The 26099-nt window shown below is 42.4% G+C and overlaps 1 protein-coding gene across 3 annotated transcripts in view; it reads right to left on the bottom strand.

Moving 5' to 3' along the window:
• Positions 1-418: 418 nt before the first annotated feature.
• Positions 419-26099, bottom strand: part of LOC124009401 (tensin-3-like) — a 74090-nt gene continuing 48409 nt past the window's right edge. For all 3 annotated transcript variants that reach the window (XM_046321204.1, XM_046321203.1, XM_046321205.1), the window contains exons 17-26: positions 23348-23489; positions 21709-22304; positions 21387-21473; positions 21039-21170; positions 5877-5972; positions 5568-5645; positions 4876-4956; positions 2805-2988; positions 2571-2639; positions 419-2435 (exon numbers count right to left, since the gene is read on the bottom strand). In XM_046321204.1, coding sequence (XP_046177160.1) covers positions 2261-2435; positions 2571-2639; positions 2805-2988; positions 4876-4956; positions 5568-5645; positions 5877-5972; positions 21039-21170; positions 21387-21473; positions 21709-22304; positions 23348-23489 — 1640 coding nt within the window. In that variant the 3' untranslated portion in view covers positions 419-2260. The remainder of the gene's footprint in view (positions 2436-2570; positions 2640-2804; positions 2989-4875; positions 4957-5567; positions 5646-5876; positions 5973-21038; positions 21171-21386; positions 21474-21708; positions 22305-23347; positions 23490-26099) is intronic.

The raw sequence follows: 26099 nt of genomic DNA, 5'->3' as shown, positions 1-26099 counted from the left end.
ATTAATATAGAGTTGGTCCCTCCTTTGCTGCTACAACAGCCTCCATTCTTCTGGGAAGTCTCTCCACTAGAAGTTGGAACATTGCTGCGGAGACTTGCTTCCATTCAGTCACAAGAGCATTAGTGAGGTCGGGCACTGGTGTTGGGCTATTAGGTCTGGCTCGCAGTTCTTCCACCGCGATCTCGACAAACTATTTCTTTATGGACCTCGCTTTGTACATGGGGGCATTGTCATGCTGAACTTTTTGGAAAGGTGGCATCCTATGACGGTGTCACGTTGAATGTCACTGAGCTCTTCAGTAAGGCCATTCTACCGCCAATGTTTGTCTATGGAGATTGCATGACTGTGTGCTCGATTTTATACACCTGTCAGCAATGGGTGTGGCTGAAATAGCCGAATCCACTAATTTGAAGGGGTGTCCACATACTTTTGTATATAAAGTGTATAACTAGCACATCATGATAAAAATATGAAACAATACAATGAAAATGTACATAAACAATGACTGTATAATATTTCAACGAAGCCGTATTGGATTAGATGGTCCCTGTCCAGATTATTTGACATAAAGAAATAAGTGATCAGGAAAGTCAATTTAGACAAAAATGTGTTTTAAAAGTTGCGCTTGATTGAGCTCATATGATGCATTGAGTGGGCAATGTTAATACATTTGCACTTTTCCATTTAGCTCAATAATCACCTATTGTTCCAACACACAAAAAAATATGAATTCCAAATGAAATATATAATACAATTTTCCTCTAATGTATATATATATATATATATATGTTGTCTCATTGTTAATATATTATATATATATATAATATAAAATATATTAACAATGAGACATTCCAATATATAGTTAGAGGCAATAATATACCACCAAAAATACACTTGAAAACAATTATTTGAGACTAGCCAGAGGAAAAACAAACAGTGATGTAGCAATGTTTAAACATTCTTCCAGACAAAGTTTTACTGAATTAAGTAATAAAGGAGTTTGAAGTACAAGTAATGAACTAATTAGATAAACTAATCATATAATATATTAGGGTTTACAAATAAAATATTGATCTGTGGTTTAATTCATCCTAACACTCCCCATCCAGATCACAGCATTTGTGTGTATTTTAGTTTTGATAGTGGTTAAACTCACATACATTTCCAGAGCAACATCAAAGTTCAAGGGAAATGATTGGGATGGTAAAACTTGAGTGTAGGGATGTGTGAAGGTCAGTAGATTACTTTGAAAATAGTATTTGGTGCATTTACAAAAAACAAAAAAATTAATTAAGTATTTTTCATTACCCTTTTTAATAGCTTGAGTAATGCTTTATTTATATTGTTTATTTCATTTTGGTTAAATATTAGACATGGCAAACCCTTACATGCCAGGCTTCTAGGGTTCCCTTGAGCATAGTATCACACCATACAGAGCATGTTGAGAATAGGAATATGTAACTAACTTTAGTATGGTATCACACCATACAGAGCATGTTGAGAATAGGAATATGTAACTAACTTTAGTATAGTATCACACCATACAGAGCATGTTGAGAATAGGAATATGTAACTAACTTTAGTATAGTATCACACCATACAGAGCATGTTGAGAATAGGAATATGTAACTACCTTTAGTATAGTATCACACCATACAGAGCATGTTGAGAATAGGAATATGTAACTAACTTATAAAGAGCTGGGATACATAAAACTGTAAACCCCTTCAAGAAAGAAATGCAAACACCTGTATTAGTTCTATAACAATAAATGAAATACACGTTATAATATACCTGTTGTATTCTATGTTTCCCTGCATACACACCCCTAATGCTCATCATAACGAGAGTCTATTAGAAAATGAAGTCAAAGGAAGTTGAGTTTTCATTCGACTCAATAAATATTTTATTGAGTCTCCTGTCCTGCTGATGGTCCACAGCTCCCTCTGTGCTGTGACTCGGAGTTTACTTGGATAGGAGGTGGAGCTGTAACTTACAAGTCTTTGCATGCTCGTTATCAAGAGAAATCTATCCCATGTCCAGTTATCCATTGTTCGTTGTATCCCATTCCTAGGTGGTGGAAACATAGAAATAGAGACTCACAGAACTCATTCTCGTTCTGTGGGTGGAACTCTTTTCCGCTGGCTTCCAGTCCAACGTATTAAGTCCTGGGTCATAACCCGCAGGTTGTGGGTTGTACAATACAGTTTCCAGTTTTAGAAACAGCCCCATTAGCCAATCAGCTAGCAGCGTGGCAGGTCTACTTGGTCTTCTGGGAGCCAATCATCACCTTGGAGACAAAGTTGACAATGGCGCTGGCGGGCTGCTCGGGGTCGTGCTCGGCAAACAGGTGGCACACGTTGTCCTGCCCAATGCCCGTCTTCCTCGCCACAAAGCCAAAGATCTTTGCGGAAGTGCAGCCATCTTTTTTCCACCTACGAATGGTTGGGGGAAAGAACACAAGAAGAACATACTGTCAGCAAGTTATCATACAAACAGTATAAGGTGATGATATTAGCCCCACCATACTCTTATTTCAAATGATGTTTATTCTGGCATCTTTTACTCACTTCCGATCTTGAGGGTCCAATGCACAGAAGATGACAGTGTTCACTGCATAATGCCTTCTGAAGAATAACCTGGAAAGAAGAGGGGGAGGAGGGAAAAGGAGAAATGCATATTATTACTGTATATATATATGTATTATCATTTTATATTAGCTTTAAATGCATTCCTAATGTGACCATACATATTATATGTGTGTTTGTGTCTGTCTTTCTGTCTGTGTATTATCCATAACTCACTTCCTCTGGTTGTCGGTGAGGGTGATACCCTGTGAGGAGACTTTGAAGTGGACCACGGTGGAGGTGGGCAGAGGGTCTGAACCCAGAGGGTCTGAGCCCAGCGTTACACTGGTGGCCTTCTGCACAGCCTGGTACCCCGTCAGAGACTCCATCTCCACCGAGCCCAGGAACCACACGTTACATGCTGCAGAGAAACACACACGTTACTCACTGATGAAACACACACTACACACGGAACACACACAGGAACCACAAAGTACACACTGCAAGACCAAATACATGTTATCTACACAATCACTAAGGAACTGAGGTTGTTGTTGTTGCCCAATACTTCATTATGAGCCTTTAATATACAGTGCCTTGCGAAAGTATTCGGCCCCCTTGAACTTTGCGACCTTTTGCCACATTTCAGGCTTCAAACATAAAGATATAAAACTGTATTTTTTTGTGAAGAATCAACAACAAGTGGGACACAATCATGAAGTGGAACAACATTTATTGGATATTTCAAACTTTTTTAACAAATCAAAAACGGAAAAATTGGGCGTGCAAAATTATTCAGCCCCCTTAAGTTAATACTTTGTAGCGCCACCTTTTGCTGCGATTACAGCTGTAAGTCGCTTGGGGTATGTCTCTATCAGTTTTGCACATCGAGAGACTGAAATTTTTTCCCATTCCTCCTTGCAAAACAGCTCGATCTCAGTGAGGTTGGATGGAGAGCATTTGTGAACAGCAGTTTTCAGTTCTTTCCACAGATTCTCGATTGGATTCAGGTCTGGACTTTGACTTGGCCATTCTAACACCTGGATATGTTTATTTTTGAACCATTCCATTGTAGATTTTGCTTTATGTGTTGGATCATTGTCTTGTTGGAAGACAAATCTCCATCCCAGTCTCAGGTCTTTTGCAGACTCCATCAGGTTTTCTTCCAGAATGGTCCTGTATTTGGCTCCATCCATCTTCCCATCAATTTTAACCATCTTCCCTGTCCCTGCTGAAGAAAAGCAGGCCCAAACCATGATGCTGCCACCACCATGTTTGACAGTGGGGATGGTGTGTTCAGGGTGATGAGCTGTGTTGCTTTTACGCCAAACATAACTTTTGCATTGTTGCCAAAATGTTCAATTTTGGTTTCATCTGACCAGAGCACCTTCTTCCGCATGTTTGGTGTGTCTCCCAGGTGGCTTGTGGCAAACTTTAAACAACACTTTTTATGGATATCTTTAAGAAATGGCTTTCTTCTTGCCACTCTTCCATAAAGGCCAGATTTGTGCAATATACGACTGATTGTTGTCCTATGGACAGAGTCTCCCACCTCAGCTGTAGATCTCTGCAGTTCATCCAGAGTGATCATGGGCCTCTTGGCTGCATCTCTGATCAGTCTTCTCCTTGTATGAGCTGAAAGTTTAGAGGGATGGCCAGGTCTTGGTAGATTTGCAGTGGTCTGATACTCCTTCCATTTCAATATTATTGCTTGCACAGTGCTCCTTGGGATGTTTAAAGCTTGGGAAATCTTTTTGTATCCAAATCCGGCTTTAAACTTCTTCACAACAGTATCTCGGACCTGCCTGGTGTGTTCCTTGTTCTTCATGATGCTCTCTGCGCTTTTAACGGACCTCTGAGACTATCACAGTGCAGGTGCATTTATACGGAGACTTGATTACACACAGGTGGATTGTATTTATCATCATTAGTCATTTAGGTCAACATTGGATCATTCAGAGATCCTCACTGAACTTCTGGAGAGAGTTTGCTGCACTGAAAGTAAAGGGGCTGAATAATTTTGCACGCCCAATTCTTCAGTTTTTGATTTGTTAAAAAAGTTTGAAATATCCAATAAATGTCGTTCCACTTCATGATTGTGTCCCACTTGTTGTTGATTCTTCACAAAAAAATACAGTTTTATATCTTTATATTTGAAGCCTGAAATGTGGCAAAAGGTTGCAAAGTTCAAGGGGGCCGAATACTTTCGCAAGGCACTGTAATCCCCATTGATTCATCTAATAGTCATGCACCTGTATAAACATGTGCATAACGATGATTTGTGGTTAGTAAAGGATTTAAGCCCTACCTGCTCCTTGTTTGAGCAGCTCAGCAGCAGAGTTGGTAATAGATTGTGTAGTAGTATTCTCCACCATGTCTTCAAGAGGATCTATGGACATTGGGGGGGGGAAATATATATTCTATACAATGTAATGAAGAAAGTGATAAAGGAGGGATAAAGGAGGCATTGATATATCACTGAATTAATCTCTCTACTGGCCCTGCCACTGATGACGTGGGTTTATAGCTACCATGTAGAGGCAATTCATCTAAGTTGACAAGAGATGCATGCACAGGCTAATAAATCACATAATTTATGGTACCAGTCAAAGGTTTGGACACACCTACTCATTCAAGGGTTTTTCTTTATTTTAAGTGTTTAACACTTTTTTTGGTTACTACATAATTCCATTTGTGTTATTTCATAGTTTTGATGTCTTCACTATTATTCTACAATGTAGAAAATAGTGAACAATGTAGAAAAACCCTTGAATGAGTAGGTGTGTCCAAACCTTTGACTGGTACTGTATATATATATATATCATCCTAAACTGCACTGCAATTTATAGCCCTGTCACATTTAGTTGCACAGAGAGAAGAGAGAGTAGTGTTCATTTAACTAGCTTTTCCACACGACACTATGTTTTGTCAAATACAACACTCTCTTCTGTGTGAATGTAAAATCTGTTCTGATGATGATACTGAGAAGTAGCTTCCCACCTCTGTCAGGTATGATGAGTTTGCAGGGTAGGGCCAGTGGAGTGATTGAGTGCTGGCACACCAACGCTGTTAAACTTCCTGGAAAACAAAAACAATAGAAAACATACTATAAACATCATAGCAATTTAGAGTTGTGATGAGCTTTCAACACAAGGTCTGAAGGGCAGTTGTGTTGATTATCCAGTAGAGGGAACTCTGAAACATTTCAAATTATTTAGCTGGTTACACAGAGTAACCAGCAGAGGTCCCCACTGTTTTACCACTGTCCTCAATCGTGTATGTAAAGTGTGCTTGAGAAGAGACACTCACCAAAGTAGGGCTCATTGGGACAGCCCTTCAACCGAACTCCTTTCTGTGTACACTCAATCAGGAAGTGACGGACCAGCTCATTGGACAGATCTCCTCCTATCAGAAAGAGAGAGAGAGAGAGAGAATGTTATGATACATAGTAATTTAATAAATGCTCATAACATGCGTATAACCCGTATCAATGCATTATACCTGTTGGCTGTAATCAGGGTTAGGGTTTGTGTTACCGGGTGTCGAAGTTCTATTACCCCTGTTAACTCCTATTCCTGAATTCTAAGAGTTACATAAATCTTATCCAATCACTGCTGAGATAAGTGTTATTATGATTTAACAACAGTGTGTCCGAGGGGCATGAGGATCTGAGGAATGTCCTCCAGTACAAAGGGACCTGAGAAAATCCTTCATCTGGAACCGGCGTGGGATTCAATCTCTTAATTAAGGAGTCACAAAGTAAAGCTGAAGGTGTGGAGAGGGACTGCGTCATAATGTTACTATAGGTGCTAGCCTGCTGCAAGCTTAGGGGGCGAGCGACACCAGAACAAAAGGAGAAAGGACTCAGGGCTCAGTGGGTTGTTCTCTGGGCTGGGCATAGGGGCACCAGTGTCGTTCAGCATACTGTGTTTTAGGGACCACCCGCTGTAGATGTCTGACTGCAAACACTTTCACTCGATTCTACATGTAAAATTGATGCACACTCAATTTGGAAATTATGGCCGGCACTCTGTTCACAGGTGCTAAGTACTCTCGGCCAGCAAACGCTATTGGTGTGTCTGAGGCCCAGGATTACTATCAGCACACATTTGATTTCTTTCCCAGAGAGCAACACCAACACTTTCCTGAAGTATTCACATTAGTTGATCATGTTCCTTTGGGTTAGGGTTAGGGCTGGCACAATCACCGTATAATTATGTAATTGACGAATCTGGATGGAGACATTCACGAAAATAAATAACGGTCATAAGCGTAAATTTGTTTGGAATGAACAGCTGACTGAAGATGTGAAGGCCGGGCATTCATGCGGTTGAGTCCGTTTCAGCAGTAACATGCACTCTTTACAAGTGATTCAACTTTGTTGCTCCTTGCTGAAACAAGCAAGGTATTGTAGCAAACAAGTCTTTGGTTGCCTAGGAAATGCCCCCCCTCCCTGAAGCAGCAGGATTCCAGGAGAGGAGCTTTAAAAAATATATCTATAAAAATATAACACTTTTTTTTCTTCTATTCAAACAATTATAACGGTGACTGTGGTCATTTGGCTGACCAATATGACCAAAATTCCATGAACGTCACAGCCCTAGTTAGGGTAGAAGTTCGGGCTAAAAAATATCAAGCTTAGTGTTCTGTAGGCCTATTCCTAGAAATATGTCTGAATATGACTTGAGATTATTAGTAATCCTTCTCACCCCCCCTTCAAATATTTAGATGCACTATTGTAAAGTGGTTGTTCCACTGGATGTCATAAGGTGAATGCACCAATTTGTAAGTCGCTCTGGATAAGAGCGTCTGCTAAATGACTTAAATGTAAATGTAAAAATTATCATAATGATTTCTCTATTCTTTAGAAGTCCTTCATGTTTGAAGGACAGATCAACAGATCCACAGATGACGCAATCTCAATCACACTCCACACCGCCCTTTACCACCTGTACAAAAGGAACACCGATGTGAGAATGCTGTTCATTGACTACAGCTCAGCGTTCAACACCATAGCACTCACTAAGCTAAGGATCCTGGGACTAAACACCTCCCTCTGCAACTTGATCCTGGACTTCCTGACGGGCTGCCCCCAGGTGGTAAGGGTAGGCAACAACACATCTGCCATGCTGATCCTCAACACAGGGGCCCCTCAGGGGTGTGTGCTTTAGTACCCTCCTGTACTCCCTGTTCACCCATGACTGCATGACCAAGCAGGACACCAACACCATTATTAAGTTTGCTGACTACACAACGGTGGTAGGCCTGATCACCGACAGCGATGAGACAGCCTATAGGGAGGGGGTCAGAGACCAGGCAGTGTGGTGCCAGGACAACAACCTCTCCCTCAATGCTGATCGTGGACTATAGGAAAAAGAGGGCCGGACAGGCCCCCATTAACATCGAAGGGAATGAGGTGGAGTGGGTCGAGAGGTTCAAGTTCCTTGCTGTCCACATCACCAAAGACGTATCATGGTATGGCAACTGCTCGGCATCTGACCGTCGGGCACTACATCCCTGGGGCCAAGTTTCCTGCCATCCAGGACCTATATACTAGGCGGTGTCAGAGGAAGGACCAAATAATTGCCAAAGAATCAAGTCACCCAAGTCATAGACTGTTTGTTCTCTCTGCTACCATACGGCAAGCAGTACATGACAGTACTGTGCAGCCGTCTTCATCAACCTAGCCAAGGCTTTCGACTCTGTCAATCACCATATTCTTATCGGCAGACTCAGTAGCTTCGGTTTTTCTAATGACTGCCTTGCCTGGTTCACCAACTACTTTGCGGACAGAGTTCAGTGTGTCAAATCGGAGGGCATGTTGTCCGGTCCTCTGGCAGTCTCTATGGTGGTACCACAGAGTTCAATTCTCGGGCCGACTCTTTTCTCTGTGTATATCAATGATGTTGCTCTTGCTGCGGGTGATTCCCTGATCCACCTCTACGCAGACGACACCATTCTGTATACTTCTGGCCCTTCCTTGGACACTGTGCTATCTAACCTCCAAACGAGCTTCAATTCCATAGAACACTCCTTCCGTGGCCTCCAACTGCTCTTAAACGCTAGTAAAACTAAATTCATGCTTTTCAACCGTTCGCTGCCTGCACCCGCACGCCCGACTAGCATCACCACCCTGGATGGTTCCGACCTAGAATATGTGGACATCTATAAGTACCTAGGTGTCTGGCTAGACTGCAGACCCTCCCTCCAGACTCATATCAAACATCTCCATTCCAAAATCAAATCTAGAGTCGGCTTTCTATTTCGCAACAAAGCCTCCTTCACTCAAGCCGCAAAACTTACCCTAGTAAAACTGACTATCCTACCGATCCTCGACTTTGGTGATGTCATCTACAAAATAGCTTCCAATACTCTACTCAGCAAACTGGATGCAGTTTATCACAGTGCCGTCCGTTTTGTTACTAAAGCACCTTATACCACCCACCACTGCGACCTGTATGCTCTAGTCGGCTGGCCCTAACTACAAGTTAATCGCCAGACACACTGGCTCCAGGTCATCTACAAATCTATGCTAGGTAAAGCTCCGCCTTATCTCAGTTCACTGGTCACGATGGCAACACCCACCCATAGCACGTGCTCCAGCAAGTGTATCTCACTGATCATCCCTAAAGCCAAAACCTCATTTGGCCGCCTTTCCTTCCAGTTCTCTGCTGCCTGCGACTGGAACAAATTGCAAAAATCTCTGAAGATGGAGACTTATCTCCCTCATCAACTTTAAACATCTGCTATCTGAGCAGCTAACCGATCGCTGCAGCTATACATAGTCCATCGGTATATAGCCCTCCCAATTTATCTGCCTCATCCCCATACTGTTTTTATTTTATTTACTTTTCTGCTCTTTTGCACACCAGTATCTCTACCTGTACATGTTCATCTGATCATTTACCACTCCAGTGTTAATCTGCTCAATTGTAATGATTCACTCCTATGACCTATTTATTGCCTACCTCCTCATGCCTTTTGCACACAATGTATATAGATTTTTTTTTCCTACTATGTTATTGACTTGTTTATTGTTTATTGTTTACTCCATGTGTAACTCTGTGTTGTTGTCTGTTCACACTGCTATGCTTTATCTTGGCCAGGTCGCAGTTGTAAATGGGAACTTTTTCTCAACTAGCCTACCTGGTTAAATAAAGGTGAAATAAAATAAAAAATAAATACATGAGCACCAAGTCTAGGACCAAAAGGCTCCTTAACAGCTTCTACCCCCAAGCCATTAGACTGCTAAACAATTAATCAAATGGCCACCCGGAATATTTACATTGTTTTTACACCGCTGATATTCGCTGTTTATTATCTATGAATAGTCACTTTACATATTACCTCGACTAACCTGTACCCCCGCACATTGACTCGGTACCGGTATAACCTGTATATAGCCTCATTGTTGTTATGTCATTTTCTTGTGATACTTTTTGATTAGATTACATTTTTTTTACTTTAGTTTATTTAGGAAATATTTTCTTAACTCTATTTCTTGAACTGCATTATTGGTTAAGGGCCTGTAAGTAAGCATTTCACGAAAAGGTCTACACCTGTTGTATTCGGTGTATGTGACAAATACAATTTGATTTGATTTGAAATGGCATTGGCCATAAAAAAAGACATTAGTTCCAGGAAGCATGAACAAAGCAAAATATTGCATGACAGGCTATTTCTGAATTTAATTGTGGCTGTATTTCAATGTGCTTTATAAAACATTAACTGTGCTGCTGAAAAAAACTGCATAAACCAGGATGAATTCCAATCTGGTCCATGTGGTCTAAGCTGGTCGGATGCTGGTCAAGCTGGTTTGACCAGCATGGTCTAACTGGTTCTGCTGGCCAACCAGCATCAGGGGCGGGCAACTACAGTCCTCGGGGGCCTGATTGATGTCACACTTGTTCTCCATCCCTATCGAACACAGCTGATTAATCAAAATTAATTCTAAACTGAAGATCACGATTAGGTGATTATTGGAGTCAGGTGTGTTAGCCGGGGCTGGGGAAAAACCGTGACACCAATCAGGCCCTCGAGGACTGGAACTGCCCACCCCTGCAGGTTATGCTGGAAGACTACCATGGTATAGCTGGTCAAGCTGGTCTGACCAGCAAGGTCTAGCTAGTTATGCTGGCAGACCAGCCTTCGCTGTGTTTTCGCTGGTGACCAGCCCTTGTTGTGTTTTTACTGGTGAACAGCCTTTGCTGTGTTTTGGAAACAAATATAAGCTGAAGCAAAACCGGCATCAAGCACATTATGCTGGAACCATACCAGGCCAACATAGAAATATAATCACCTAGATGTCCCACCCCAGTCACACCCCGACCTAACCAACAAAGATAATAAAAAGCTCTCTATGGTCAGGGCGTGACACTTCACTTGGCATTTGAGCACCCCCACCCCATAATCTGCATTCATAAAGACTGCTAGGGTTAGAAATATGGAAAAATAACCATCTAAAATGGAACAACAATTTCAGTAACAGGTACAATAAATCCAACTAACAGATTGGATTAGTTTAGAAAAGTGTATGTCATTTATCTTTGTATAGCATGAGATAAATGATTGATTCATTAATTAATCAATAGGGGACTCAATAGGGGAGGGTTCGGGTGGGCATCTACATTGGGGGCGGCTCCGGTGCGGGTTGAAGTACCCACTAAGTTTGTGGATACATCATTCTCAATGGCGGCTCTGGTGCGGGGATCGTCGCTGGAAGCTCCGGACCGTGGCTCATCACCGGAGGAACTTGACCGTGGACCGTCTCAGGAGGTCCCGGACTTTGGACGGTCGCTGGAGGTTTCGGACTGGGAACTGTCACCGGAAGCTCTGGACTGTGGAGAAGCACTGGAGGCCTGATGCGTGGGGCCGGTACAGGTGGCACCGGGCTGGTGACACGCACCTCAGGGCAAGTGCAGGGAGGAGGCACAGGACATACTGGACTGTGGAGGTGCACTGGAGGCCTGATGCGTGAGGCCAGTACAGGTGGCACAGGGCTGGTGACACGCACCTCAGGGCGAATGCGGGGAGGAGGCACATGACGTACTGGACTGTGGATGCGCACTGGTGACCTGGTGCGTATAGCCGGCATCAATTGTACCGGAACTTTAACACACTTCTCAGGACGAGTATGGAGAGTTGGCACAGGACGTACTGGGCTGGGAAGGCGTACTGGAGACCTGGTGCGTATAGCCGGCATCACTTGTACCGGAACTTTAACACACTTCTCAGGACGAGTACGGAGAGCTGACTCAGTTGGCTTTAAATCGATAACACGCTCCTTAGGGCAAATGTCGTGCATCCTCCACCAATTCAATAACTCTCTCATTTCTCCCTCCTCCACATTATCCCTCAACTCACTGACAGTCTCTGGTTCACTCCCCTCAACTTTCGCCGCCCACTCCTCGCTCAATCTGTCCCAATATTCCTCCTCGGTCTCTGACTCACCCCTCAGCGTCACAGACCACTCCATGTGCCACCCCCCAAATGTTTTGAGGCTGCCTCTCGGGCTTCCGTCGTGGCTGCGATCCCCGGTGTCGTCGTTGTTGCTCCCTCGCTACTTCCGCCTGCTTCCATGGCAGGCTTCTGTCTCCTGCCATAATCTCTTCCCACGTCCAGGATGTCCTCCACTCCTGGCTTTCCTCCTGGGCACACTGCTTGGTCCGTTGTTGGTGGGATCTTCTGTCACGATCGATACAATGAGTGGACCAAGATGCAGCGTGGTATGGTTCCATCCTCTTTATTTTGAAGTGAAACTCAAAGAAAACAATAAATGCAAAACGAAACGTGAAGCTGCTATAGTGCTAACAGGCAACTATACATAGTCAAGATCCCACAAAGGGGAAATGGCTGCCTAAATATGATCCCCAATCAGAGACAACGATAAACAGCTGCCTCCGATTGGGAACCATACCAGGCCAACATAGAAATATAATCACCTAGATGTCCCACCCCAGTCATACCCCGACCTAACCAACAAAGATAATAAAAAGCTCTCTATGGTCAGGGCGTGACACTTCACTTGGCATTTGAGCACCCCCACCCCTCCGCACTAACAAAATGTATGGTCACAGTTTTGTGTTTATATATATAAATATGTATAAAAAAGGGTATTATTTGTGAGCCATAATTTTTATTACTTTGATTTCATTATTGGAATCCCTCAGGTTTATGCATTAATATGCACTGAAATGCATTGGCACTCTCTGTTGGTTGGTGGCCTTTACACTTCCTCATTCTATTGAGATAACTTTTCCTGAAACTAGCCAATTATCTCATCTCATCATTTCTCGTGTTTTACAGATTAGTTTCAGTTGAAGCTAGAAAATGCTAAGTCTCCCCATTATAAGTAATGAAACCACACTAGGTGGAAAGTATTTAACATGGAGGTGAACCTAACAAAATTACACTGCAGACTTTTCAAAGTTATAAATCTATATTTTTTCCTCTGGATGATTTAATTTGATTATACGATGGCTCAGATTTAGATACATATATGTTGCACTATTGAATCCTTGTAGTTAGATGTTTAGGTTATTTGTTTTAGAAAGCTCACTAGCTAGCCGAGCCTTATGCTAAATGCTAGTTTAGCCATAGCTTTTTAAAATTATTATTATGAACAATACAACAAATACAAAAACAGAAATATACAAACAAGAGTACATAAACCTAACAGGTATTACATGTCGAGATAAATATTACCTTTTCCAAAAAGTTTATGGTACATATTGTTTTTTGTTTTTTTTACACTGATAATTTATACTTAGCCGTTCATGTATTTTACTATTAGCTGTAACAAGGCTAGTGGGAGTTATTGTGGTCGATTGTGTACTATCGGGTAACATTTATGTTTACACTGTTGAGATGTGTTGGACAAACATACATACAATTTGATGGTTTTACATGGTAGATAGCATACCTTTTGCACTACTTGTGAGTGAATTGCCTTTATTTTGGTACAGATACTAATTAGTTGAATTGTAATTAATTAGTTCCTTCAGAAAGTATTCATAGCCCTCGAATTACTCCACATTTTGTTATGTTACAGCCTGAATTCAAAGTGGATGAAGTCTCTAAGAGCTTTCCACACCAGAATTGTGCAACATGTGCACATTATTTTCAAAATTCTCCAAGCTCTGTCAAATTGGTTGTTGATCATTGCTAGACAACCATTTTCAAGTCTTGCCATAGATTGTCAAGTAGATTTAAATCAAAACTTTAACTCGGCCACTCAGGAGCCTTTACTGTCTTATGGGTGGGTGTCTTATTGCTGAGCAGCTCCATTGTAGATTTGGCCCTGCTGAAAGGTGAATTAATCTCCCGGTGTCTGTTGGAAAGCAGCTTTTCCTAAACGGTTTTGCCTATGCTTAGCACCATTTTGTTTATTTTTTATCTTGGAAAAACTCCCCAGTCCTTAATGATTACAAGCATACCCATAACATGATGCAGCTACCACTATGCTTTCAAATATGGAGAGTGGTACTCAGTAATGTGATGTGCTGGATTTGTAGCAAACATAAAATGTTTTATTCAGCACAAAAAAAATGAATTGCTTTGCCACATTTCTTTTTGCAATATTACTTTAGTGCTTTGTTGCAAACAGGATGCATGTTTTGGAATATTTTTGATTCTGTACAAGCTTCCTTGTTTTCACCACTGGTGGAAAAAGTACTCAATTGTCATACTTAAGTGAAAGGAAAGGTACCTTAATATAAAATGTGAAAGTCACCCAGTAAAATATTACTTGAGTAAGAGTCTAACAGTATTTGGTTTTAAATATACTCAAGTATCAAAAGTAAAAGTATAAACCACTTCAAATTCCTTAAATGAAGCAAACCAGATGGCACAATTTTTTTTAAAACCTAAGTACTTTACACCACTGGTGTAGTAACTGTGGAGTAACTACAATACTGTTGCTCCATCCTCAGTTTTCTCCAATGTAACTTTTTTAAAGTCACCATTGGCCTCATGGTGAAATCCCTGAGCAGTTTCCTTCCTCTCCGGCAACTGAGTTAGGAAGGATTCCTGTATCTTTGAAGTGACTGGGTGGAGTGTATTGATACACCATGCAAAGTGTAATTAATAACGTCACCATGCTCAAAGGGATATTCAATGTCTGTTACCAATAAGTGCCCTTCTTTGCGAGGCATTGGAAAACCTCCCTGGTCTTTGTGGTTAAATCTGTGTTTGAAATTCACTGCTCAACTGAGGGACCTTACAGATACAGCGCCTTGCGAAAGTATTCTGCCCCCTTGAACTTTGCGACCTTTTGCCACATTTCAGGCTTCAAACATACGGATATAAAACTGTATTTTTTTGTGATGAATCAACAACAAGTGGGACACAATCATGAAGTGGAACGACATTTATTGGATATTGCAAACTTTTTTAACAAATCAAAAACTGAAAAATTGGGCGTGCAAAATTATTCAGCCCCTTTACTTTCAGTGCAGCACACTCTCTCCAGAAGTTCAGTGAGGATCTCTGAATGATCCAATGTTGACCTAAATGACTAATGATGATAAATACAATCCACCTGTGTGTAATCAAGTCTCCGTATAAATGCACCTGCACTGTGATAGTCTCAGAAGTCCGTTAAAAGTGCAGAGAGCATCATGAAGAACAAGGAACACACCAGGCAGGTCCGAGATACTGTTGTGAAGAAGTTTAAAGCCTGATTTGGATACAAAAAGATTTCCCAAGCTTTAAACATCCCAAGGAGCACTGTGCAGGCGATAATATTGAAATGGAAGGAGTATCAGACCACTGCAAATCTACCAAGACCTGGCCATCCCTCTAAACTTTCAGCTCATACAAGGAGAAGACTGATCAGAGATGCAGCCAAGAGGCCCATGATCACTCTGGATGAACTGCATAGATCTACAGCTGAGGTGGGAGACTCTGTCCATAGGACAACAATCAGTCGTATATTGCACAAATCTGGCCTTAATGGAAGAGTGGCAAGAAGAAAGCCATTTCTTAAAGATATCCATAAAACAACGTGTTTAAAGTTTGCCACAAGCCACCTGGGAGACACACCAAACATGTGGAAGAAGGTGCTCTGGTCAGATGAAACCAAAATTGAACATTTTGGCAACAATGCAAAACGTTATGTTTGGCGTAAAAGCAACACAGCTCATCACCCTGAACACACCATCCCCACTGTCAAACATGGTGGTGGCAGCATCATGGTTTGGGCCTGCTTTTCTTCAGCAGGGACAGGGAAGATGGTTAAAATTGGTGGGAAGATGGATGGAGCCAAATACAGGACCATTCTGGAAGAAAACCTGATGGAGTCTGCAAAAGACCTGAGACTGGGATGGAGATTTGTCTTCCAACAAGACAATGATCCAAAACATAAAGCAAAATCTACAATGGAATGGTTCAAAAATAAACATATTCAGGTGTTAGAATGGCCAAGTCAAAGTCCAGACCTGAATCCAATCGAGAATCTGTGGAAAGAACTGAAAACTGCTGTTCACAAATGCTCTCCATCCAACCTCACTGAGATCGAGCTGTTTTGCAAGGAGGAATGGGAAAAAATTTCAGTCTCTCGATGTGAAAAACTGATAGAGACATACCCCAAGCGACTTACAGCTGTAATCGCAGCAAAAGGTGGCGCTACAAAGTATTAACTTAAGGGGGCTGAATAATTTTGCACGCCCAATTTTTCCGTTTTTGATTTGTTAAAAAAGTTTGAAATATCCAATAAATGTCCTTCCACTTCATGATTGTGTCCCACTTGTTGTTGATTCTTCACAAAAAAATACAGTTTTATATATTTATGTTTGAAGCCTGAAATGTGGCATAAGGTCACAAAGTTCAAAGGGGCCGAATACTTTCGCAAGGCACTGTAATTGCATGTGTGCGGTACAGAGATGAGATAGTAATTTAAAACTCATGCAACTTAATATGTGACTTGTTAAGCAAATATTTATTCTGAACTGATTTAGGTTTTACATAACACAGTACTTATTGACTCAAGATATTTTAGCTTTCCATTTTTAATTAATTTGTAAAAATCTTTAAAAATATACGTATATACATTATTGTACTTTGACATTATGGGGTAATGTGTGTAGCCCAGTGACCAAAAACAATCTCATAAACAATCTCAATGTAATCCATTTTAAATTCAGGCTGTAATGCAACAAACTGTGGAAAAAGTAAAGGGGTGTGAATACTTTCTGAAGGCTCTGTATATGTACTGTTAAAGAGACTGAACAAAGGATATGAAAGTATGTGAATGTACATTCTTCTACCAGGCATTGTTATGAACCAGATAATTTACCCTTTTTTCTTTTGGAAAAAATGTGTTTATTACATTCTATTAAAAAGATAACTGATCCTGAAACCAGGCAACTTTATCTTGTCTCATAATTTCTCCTATTAAACATATTAAATGTTTTTTTTATTACTACAGGAAATTTGCTTTAAAACTGCAATATTTTCTCAGCCTCATGGTAAAATGTAAATAGCCTGAGATTAGCTATAAAACTGCAAATTCGTCTTTCTCCCCCATGGCAAAAAACTAAAGGATCAACTACACAAAAACATTGTCCAAGGAGGTTGCACCCCCAGACAACAAATTGTTTGTGCGCGGCTTGCATGCAAGGCACACGTGATCTACCGGTGCACTGAACTTTTGTGTCGATCTGGTAAACAATTGGATCCTGACTAGTCCCTGTCGCGGAAAAACATCCCCACAGCATGATGCTGCTACCCCCATGCTTCACCGATAGGGACGTGGCCAGGTTTCCTCCAGACGTGATGCTTGGCATTCAGGACGAGGAGTTCAATCTTGGTTTCACCAGACCAGGGAGTCTTGTTTCTCATGGTCCAAAAGTCTTCAGGTGCTCTTTTGGCAAACTCCAAGCGGGCTGTCATGTGCCTTTTACTGAGGAGTGGCTTCCATCTGGCCACTCTACCATAAAGACCTGATTGATGGAGTGCTGCAGAGATGGTTGTCCTTCTGGAAGGTTCTCCCATCTCCATAGAGAAACTCTGGAGCTCTGTGACCATCGGGTTCTTAGTCACCTCCCTGACCAAGATCCTTCTCCCCCGATTGTTCAGTTTGGCCGGGTGACCAGCTCTAGGAAGAATCTTTTTGCAACCAAACTTCTCATGTATGAATGACGGAAGCCACTGTGTTTTTTTGGACCTTCAATGCTGCAGAAATTGTTTGGTATCCTTCCGCAGATCTATGCCTCGACACAATCCTGTCTCGGCACTCTACAGACAATTCCTTTGACCTCACGGCTTGGTTTTTGCTGACATGCATTGTCAACTGTTGGACCTTATATAGACCGGTGTGCGCCTTTATATAGACAAGTTGTAGAAACATCGCAAGGATGATCAATGGAATCAGGATGCACCTGAGCTCAATTTCGAGGCTCATAGCAAAGGGTCTGAATAAGGTATTTATGTTTTTTATTTTAAACCTGTTTTTGTTTTATCAATATGGGGTATAGTGTGTAGATTGATGGGGGAAAAGGTCATTTAATTAATTTTAGAATAACGTTGTAACGTAACAAAATGTGGAAAAGGTGAAGGGGTCTGAGTACTTTCCGAATGCACTGTACATTGCCCATCCCCCACTGAAATGGACTCCAACATGGCTAGTTGCTGTTCAGCATGTGGACTTGTTGTAGTAGAAGACACACACGAGCAAGAAAGGGATGGCCTTACTGCTGCTGGAAATGACTTGCAAGTAGCAACATTGGATATTTGCATTGATTACTGGTGTTATTGGTATAGCTAGAATGTGTAGTTATTTCTATAATGTTAGTAACATTTCATAAAACACTATTGTCGCCTGTGTATATTAGCCTAAAGAAAAGGATTAGGATTAGGAAGTTTGTAAACATGCATATACACACATTTTTATTCAAATACACACATACAAGGAAACGCACATATCTTATGAGTTCATTTTCTTGGTTGTTGGTGCATTGGGGGAGGGGGGTTCTTGGGGGTGGGGAATGGAATAAAAAAATATATATATTTTCTTGTTTTTTCTTAGGGGGGTGACTGTGGGAGGGGTCTTGGATGGTTGAGGGACAGCTATGGGGAACTGTGGGAGGGGTCTTGGATGGTTGAGGGACAGCTATGGGGAACTGTGGGAGGGGTCTTGGATGGTTGAGGGACAGCTATGGGGAACTGTGGGAGGGGTCTTGGATGGTTGAGGGACAGCTATGGGGAACTGTGGGAGGGGTCTTGGATGGTTGATGGACAGCTATGGGGAACTGTGGGAGTGGTCTTGGATGGTTGAGGGACAGCTGTGGGGAACTGTGGGAGGATCCTGGAGGGTTTGCATCCCCGTTTTCTTTTTGTCCTTGTGGGAGATCTGTCGTCGTGCCCTTGAGCAGGGCATTGACCCTAGATGCTTCTGTGTGTCGCTCTGAATGGGAGTCTGTTGGATGACTGGTGTGGTGGAGTTGTTGCGAGCAAATTGTATGTTTTGGATATTCAATTTAAAAAACTATTAAGAAAAGGATGAAGCGGGGACATAAGGCTCATTATGTGAACAAAACGTTCAGATTGGAGTATATTATAGGACATGTGTCTGACATGTATAATATGAAATCCTCTCATTTCTTTTTTGTCACAGAAAATGTACAACTTTATCACTGGAGAAACTTGAATCAGAGACGTTAATCTACCAAGAGACTCAACGAGCGATTACATTACTTCCTGTAATTCGCGTGTGCGCAATGAAGATTCTTGCAGAAGTCAATGGAAAAGTGTCATGTTCTAAGCTACAGGAAGAAGCCTAATTGCATTTTGAGTCAAAGTTGGGTATCTTGTTTTTCTAATTTGCCAAGCTCGCACAAGTCGGGGATTCTTCTGTTGACCTCTTTCCATTCCATGTCCAGTCTCATAAGCGGTATAAACCAAATAGTGAATAACTTAAGAACACGTTTATAAAGTTAGACATTAGTGTATTGGCCTGTTCAATGTGGATTCTTTAATAGCATAACCAGTTTTGTGTGTCTTTTATTGAAAACGTGTGGTTATAGTAATGTTCGGTGTTAGGGTTGGTTAATGCTACAACACATTCATGAACATTACCCTGCACATATTGTGTAAACCTGTAGATATATTTGACTTCAGGAATGATGTTGAACCCTTGCTCAGATAAAACCTCTCTTGAATTAAACAATTGATCAGTCACTGTCACCCATACTCACCTATAGGTAAGCCTACTCTTGGCTGGCCGACTTTGAGAAAATGTAAACACAACACTATTTAGGATATCTAGTTTATTCAAATGGTATACTGACTTATGTTTTAAAGAAATCCTGAACATGCTGCAAAGCAGTTGTGGTCTTACCGGGACCCTGTTTATAGCGTATGTGGCCTATCCAGGGCCTTAAAACAAATCTAGACATAACTACTAGACATTTACACAATTGTATTTATTTCAACTTTCATACTACACGAAGATAAATAGAGTACAATTTATAAACTAATCCAATCTGTTAGTTGGACTGTTACTGCACCTGTTACTGAAATGGTAACCCTGGCAGTCATTTTGATTGCAGATTTTGTGAATAAAAGTTAACATTTTTGGATATCCCCAGTCAGGCTGGATTCCAATAGGAATTAGACATTACTTTGCAAGCCAGAATAATGTGATTTGATGCTGGTTTTGCCGGTGACCAGCATATGCTGGTATGCTGGTGACCAGCTTATGTGTCCAAAACACAGCGAAGGCTGGTCACCAGAAAAAAAAAAACAGAAAATGCTAGTCACCAGCAGACACAGCAAAGTCTGGTTACCAGCAAAAACACAGTGAAGACTGGTCACCCGCCAAAACACAACAAAATCTGGTAACCAGTGAAAACACAATGAAGGCTGGTCACCAGCCTAAGCTGGTTTATGCTGGGGTTTTTCAGCGGCCATATGTCAAGTAAAGTAAGGCAAAAAGTATATCTGGAGAAAGTCCTGAAATCTGTGCAAGTTTATAAAGAGAGCATGTCTATTGTTTGTCTTGAAACACTAGCTGCCACATCTAACACTAGTTGGCAAAGAGAAGGGCTGCTTGGCTCTATCATGATACTGCCCAGAAGAGAGACCCAGAGCTAGGAGTTGTAGAGAGCGGGGCAGAGAGGTGACTATCATGTTCCCTCCATGGAAGTAAGGTCATAGGGGTGTAATAGTAGAGGGCTTTTATGGTGATTGTTATTGTTAGATTCCCAGGATGCTGCCTCTCAGTTGGCTCATTCCATGATACCCTTGTTCTACTGAAAGGTTCTGGAACTAGGGTGGAACCTGCCTGTAGGCACAGATCTAGGATCAGCTTATTCTCCAACAATTCTAATGATGACCATGGGTGAACACAAAACGGACTTAGGTCAGCATATATGTGCTTCAATCATCATCCTACTCCCATTTCCTACATCAAACAGGCACCGCTTTGAGTCGAACCAAAGCTCCGCCCATTTATATATTTCAGCCAATGCCTACCTCTCTTGGTCTGCTGCAGGACTGAGGGAGGGGGTGTGGCCACCTTCATGGCCAGCCCATAGGCACCTCTGAAGGAGTGGCTGTCGCGTACAATGAAACACCCAGGCTCTTTGTCCTTCAGGACTGAGATAGCTGAGAGGAGGAGAGGAGGAGAAGAGGAGTATAGAGTAAAGGAGTAAAGGAGGAGAGGAGGAAGATATTTTAACGATGGTGTCATGGAGGAGTTTGCAAATTGGAGCCTCTGCTAAAACTGGACAAAATCACTTTCAACATGCTGAAGAGCTTCATGGAAATTCAACAGACAAAATACAGTTGGTAGACAAGACAAGTATTTCCTCATGTTTTTACCTTGGTCCCTGGAGATATCAGGCTTGTACCAGAATTTCGATGTGTCTTGCACAAATTTTACAGTCACCTGCTTGATGGCCAGGACATCTGGAAATACAGTATCACAAACAGACCAGAGATTAGCCAATGCACAAAGACCTCAGGAATCCAAACACTAAGTTTAAAAGACATCCATATGTGGCAAATCCAAATTGACAGAGAACAATCACAGGGCAGTACCTAAAGGATACAGTACTGATTACCTTATTTAAAGTATTGCACCAACCCAAGCCATTGGCTCATATAAGTGATTGGCTATTGACTGTGCTACCTAGAGGGTTACCTGGCAGAGGTGAGGCAGTGCTCGGCATCTGTGCAGAGGCTGAGAGGTCAGGCAGGACATTGGGGAAGGGGATACTGAGGGAGCTCCCGCTGTGTGGGCTGGAGAACCCGCTGGGGGCTGGGGAGGCCGTGCCCAGGGAGTGCTCCCCGTCTGACGCCCTCCTCTTCTCGGGCAGCAGCGGAGGCAAGGCCCCCTGGGCCTGGAGCTGCTGGTGCTGCTGGGTCCGGATGGTGCCCTGCTGGTCCATGGAACCAGACATCAACATGCCCCTCTCCATGCCGCCGTTCCCCAGTAGAGGAGAGGCAGAGACTGGGCAGTCGGCGGTGCCGTAGCTCCCCAGGCCTGAGTCGTCCTGCTCATCAAAGCTGTGTGCGGGGCTGTGGGTGAGGGCATAGCGGGCCATGTGGCTCCGTTGGCTTCCCCGGGGGGAGCTGTGGGAGTTGGGGGCCGGGTGGGGGTGCATGGGAGGGGAGTGGTGTCCGTAGTCCAGGGACATGGAGTGGGGAGGGGGGTGCCTGGGGGTGGGGCAGGTGCTGAGGGAGGCGTGGCGGCTCAGGAGGGCTCTGTCCTCTGGCCAGGGCTGACCCATGGAGGGGCTGGAGAAAACAAAGAAGAACACCAAAATTAGAAGATAATCAAAAACACAACTATAATCAAACTGTATGACCATAACGTATTTTCAGAACATGTAGCCTATAACCATAATTATACTGAACAAAAATATAAACACAACATGCCACAATTTCAATGATTTTACTGAGTTACAGTTCATATAAGGAAATCGATCTAATTAAATAAATAAATTAGGCCCTAATTTATGGATTTCACATGACTGGGCAGGGAGGCCAAAGTCCCACCCATTTGGTAGCCAGGCCCAGCCAATCAGAATGAGTTTTTCCTACAAAAGGGCTTTATCACAGACAGAAGTACTCCTCGGTTTCATCAGCTGCCCTGGTGGCTGGTCTCAGAATATCCCGCAGGAGAAGAAGCCAAATGTGTAGGTCCTGGGCTGGCATGGTTACACATGGTCTGCAGTTGTGAGGCTGGTTGGACGTACTGCCAAATTCTCTAAAATGACGTTGGAGGTGGCTTATGGTAGAGAAATGAACATCAAATTATCTGGCAACAGCTCTGGTGGACGTTCCTGCGAACAGCATGCCAATTGCACGCTCCCTCAAAACTTGAGACGTGGCATTGTGTTATGTGACAGAACTACACATGTTAGAGTGGCCTTTTATTGTCCCCGGCACAAGAAGCACCTGTGTAATGATCATGCTGTTTAATCAGCTTCTTAATATGCCACACCTGTCAGATGGATCGATTATCTTGGCAAAAGGGAAATGCTGACTAACAGGGATGTAAACAAATTTGTGTCCAAAATATTAGAGAAATATGCTTTTTAAGTTTTAAATAAGTTCTTTTTGTGCATGTGGAACATTTCTTGGATCTTTATTTCAGCTCATGAAAGATGGCACCAATGTTTTACATGTTGCATTTATACATTTTTTTCAGTATATATACAAATCTGTGATTGGGTCCATAACCATCTCCTACAGTATATTCCAATAAATTACCTTTGAATAAACATGAGCTAGACTTCCAATAATTATGTGAAAGGCTTGTTTGTGATTGGCTATACCTGTCTGTCCGCTGGAGCGTCCCACTTGTGAAGGCAGAGCGAGAGGAGCCGAAGGACCTATGGCTGCTGGAGGAGGAGTCTGGTAGGCCCTCATCTGTGGACTGGGGAAGGTGACCAATCATCTCTAAGTAACCGTGAGGCTCTGTGGGGGTGTGAGAGGGCATACATGACAAATGACACATATTGGATAAATACATTCAAGGACTATGGCAGGGAATGCACTAAACATCTTTCAAATCAAATTTGATTTGTCACATACGCTGAATACAACCATGAAATTCTTACTTACAAGCCCTTAACCAACAATGCAGAAGAAAGAAGAAAATAGAAAAATAACAAATAGTCTGGGTAGACATTTGATTAGCTCTTTTAAGGAGTTTTATGGCTTGGGGTAGAAACTGATAAGAAGCCTTTTAGGCCTAGACTTGGTGCTCCGGTACAGCTTGCCGTGCGGTAGCAGAGAGAACAGTCTATGACAAGGGTGGTTGGAGTCTTTGGAGATTTTAGGGCTGTCCTCTGACACTGCCTCGTTTAACATTAGCATTTTCATATTTGCTTGTTTCAGACCGTCTATTGACAAACACTCCAAAAGAAATACAGATTCAATTTCTCCAAAACATCTGGATATCACATGAACAAAAACTGGGCAAAAATCATTACTTTAATCATTTCAGTCAAATAAAAGCACTCTCACCCCAGGTGCAGTATAATAGAATACATCCAATACCAAACAGAGCAGTCAGCAGTGGTGTTAGTTAAATCATTCTCCAGTCAGTCAGTAAGTCAGTCTGCTTCTAGCTCAACAGTACAGCAGCCATTCATCGATCTGTTCAGTACGGAGCAGATTACTCTCCCTGGCAGGCCTTACTGCTGCCTGGCAGGCAGTGGCACTGAGGCAACAAATCAGACTAATTCATTCAAGCAGAAATTAAAAGTCCACAGACATAATTGAGTAAAGCTTTTATTTAATCAATCATATCTCTGGAAACCCTGACAGGTGTCTAGCCATAGAAATTTGACTGGTAAACTCATTGGTACACTCGCAATGGCTTCCTGGTATTGTGATGCAGTAAATACCATGGTAATGTACAATGTTCATTCAAATAATGTTAACTGATGTGACTAATGCAATGGAATGCATTTTTTGTAATGTTAGTTGAGTTGAATCAACAAATCACAGCACATATTGATGGCTACACTTCCTTCTTTAACTTCCTGCTTTCACTTTCTTCTTTGCTCTTATGGGTTCACCTGCAATGGCTGCCATTCCAGCCATTATGCCGTCACTGCCTTCAATTGGAACACCCATTCTATTCATTCTATTTCTACCTTCAGAGTTTGTACTGTTAGGTGACATAAACTGGGACATGCTTAACCGGCCATCCTACAATCTAAAATAGATGTCCTCAATCTCACACAAATGATCAAGGAACCTACCAGGTACAACCCTAAATCCGTAACCATAGGCACTCTCTTATATATCATCCTGAACAACTTGCCCTCTAAATACACCTCTGCTGTCTTCAACCAGGATCTCAGCCATTTTTACATCATTGCCTGCATCCGTAATGGCTACGCGTCAAACGACCACCCCTCATCACTGTCAAACACTCCATAAAACACTTAAACAAGCAGTCCTTTCTAATCGAATTGGCCCGGGTATCCTGGAAGGATATTGACCTCATCCCATCAGGAGAGGATGCCTGGTTGGTCTTTAAAAGTGCTTTCCTCACCATGGTGCTTTCCAAGTGATTCCTCACCTTAAATAAGCATGCCCCATTCAAAAAAAATGTAGAACGAAGAACAGATATAGCCCTTGATTCACCACAGACTTGTCTGCCCTTGACCAGCGCAAAAACATCCTGTGGTGTTCTGCATTAGCATCGAATAGCCCCTGCGATGTGCAACTTTTCGGGGAAGTCAGGAACCAATATACTCAGTCAGTTAGGAAAGCTACGGCTAGCTTTTTCAAACAGAAATTTGCATCCTGTAGCACTAACTCCAAAGGGTTCTGGGACACTGTAAAGTCCATGGAGAATATGAGCACCACCTCCCAGCAGCCCACTGCACTGAGGATAAGAAACACAGTCACCACCGATACATCTACGATAATCGATCATTTCAATAAGCATTTATCTACGACTGGCCATGCTTTCCACCTGGTTACCCCTACCCCGGCCAACATCTCAGCACCCCTTGCAGCAACTTGCACCCCCCCCGCTTCCCCTTCACCCAAATCCAGACAGCTGATGTTCTGAAAGAGCTGCAAAATCTGGATCCCAACAATTCAGCTGGGCTAGGCATTCTGTTGCAACCCCTATTACTAGCCTATTCAACCTCTCTTTCATATCATCTGAGATCCCCAAAGATTGGAAAGCTCCAGAGTGTCTCCCCCTACTCAAACGAAAGCCAAGTTAACAAACAGATCACTGACCATCTTGAATCCCACCGTACCTCCTCCGCAATCTGGTTTCCGAGCTGGCCATTGATGCACCTCAGCCACGCTCAAGGTCCGAAACTATATCATAACCGCCATCGATAAAAGACACTACTGTGCAGCCGTCTTCATCGACCTGGCCAAGGCTTTCGACTCGGTCAATCATTGCATTCTTATCGGCAGACTCAATAGACTTGGCTTCTCAAATGACTGACTCACCTGGTTCACCAACTACTTCTCAGATAAAGTTCAGTGTGTGCTAGTAAAACTAAGTGCATGCTCTTCAACTGATTGCTGCCTGCACCCTCCCGCCCA

Source organism: Oncorhynchus gorbuscha, linkage group LG22 (genome assembly GCF_021184085.1).
Source record: "Oncorhynchus gorbuscha isolate QuinsamMale2020 ecotype Even-year linkage group LG22, OgorEven_v1.0, whole genome shotgun sequence".
Lineage (NCBI taxonomy): Eukaryota > Metazoa > Chordata > Actinopteri > Salmoniformes > Salmonidae > Oncorhynchus > Oncorhynchus gorbuscha.
The sequence above is the reverse complement of the archived record's forward strand: the minus strand, read 5'-3'. Positions and strand labels throughout refer to the sequence as shown.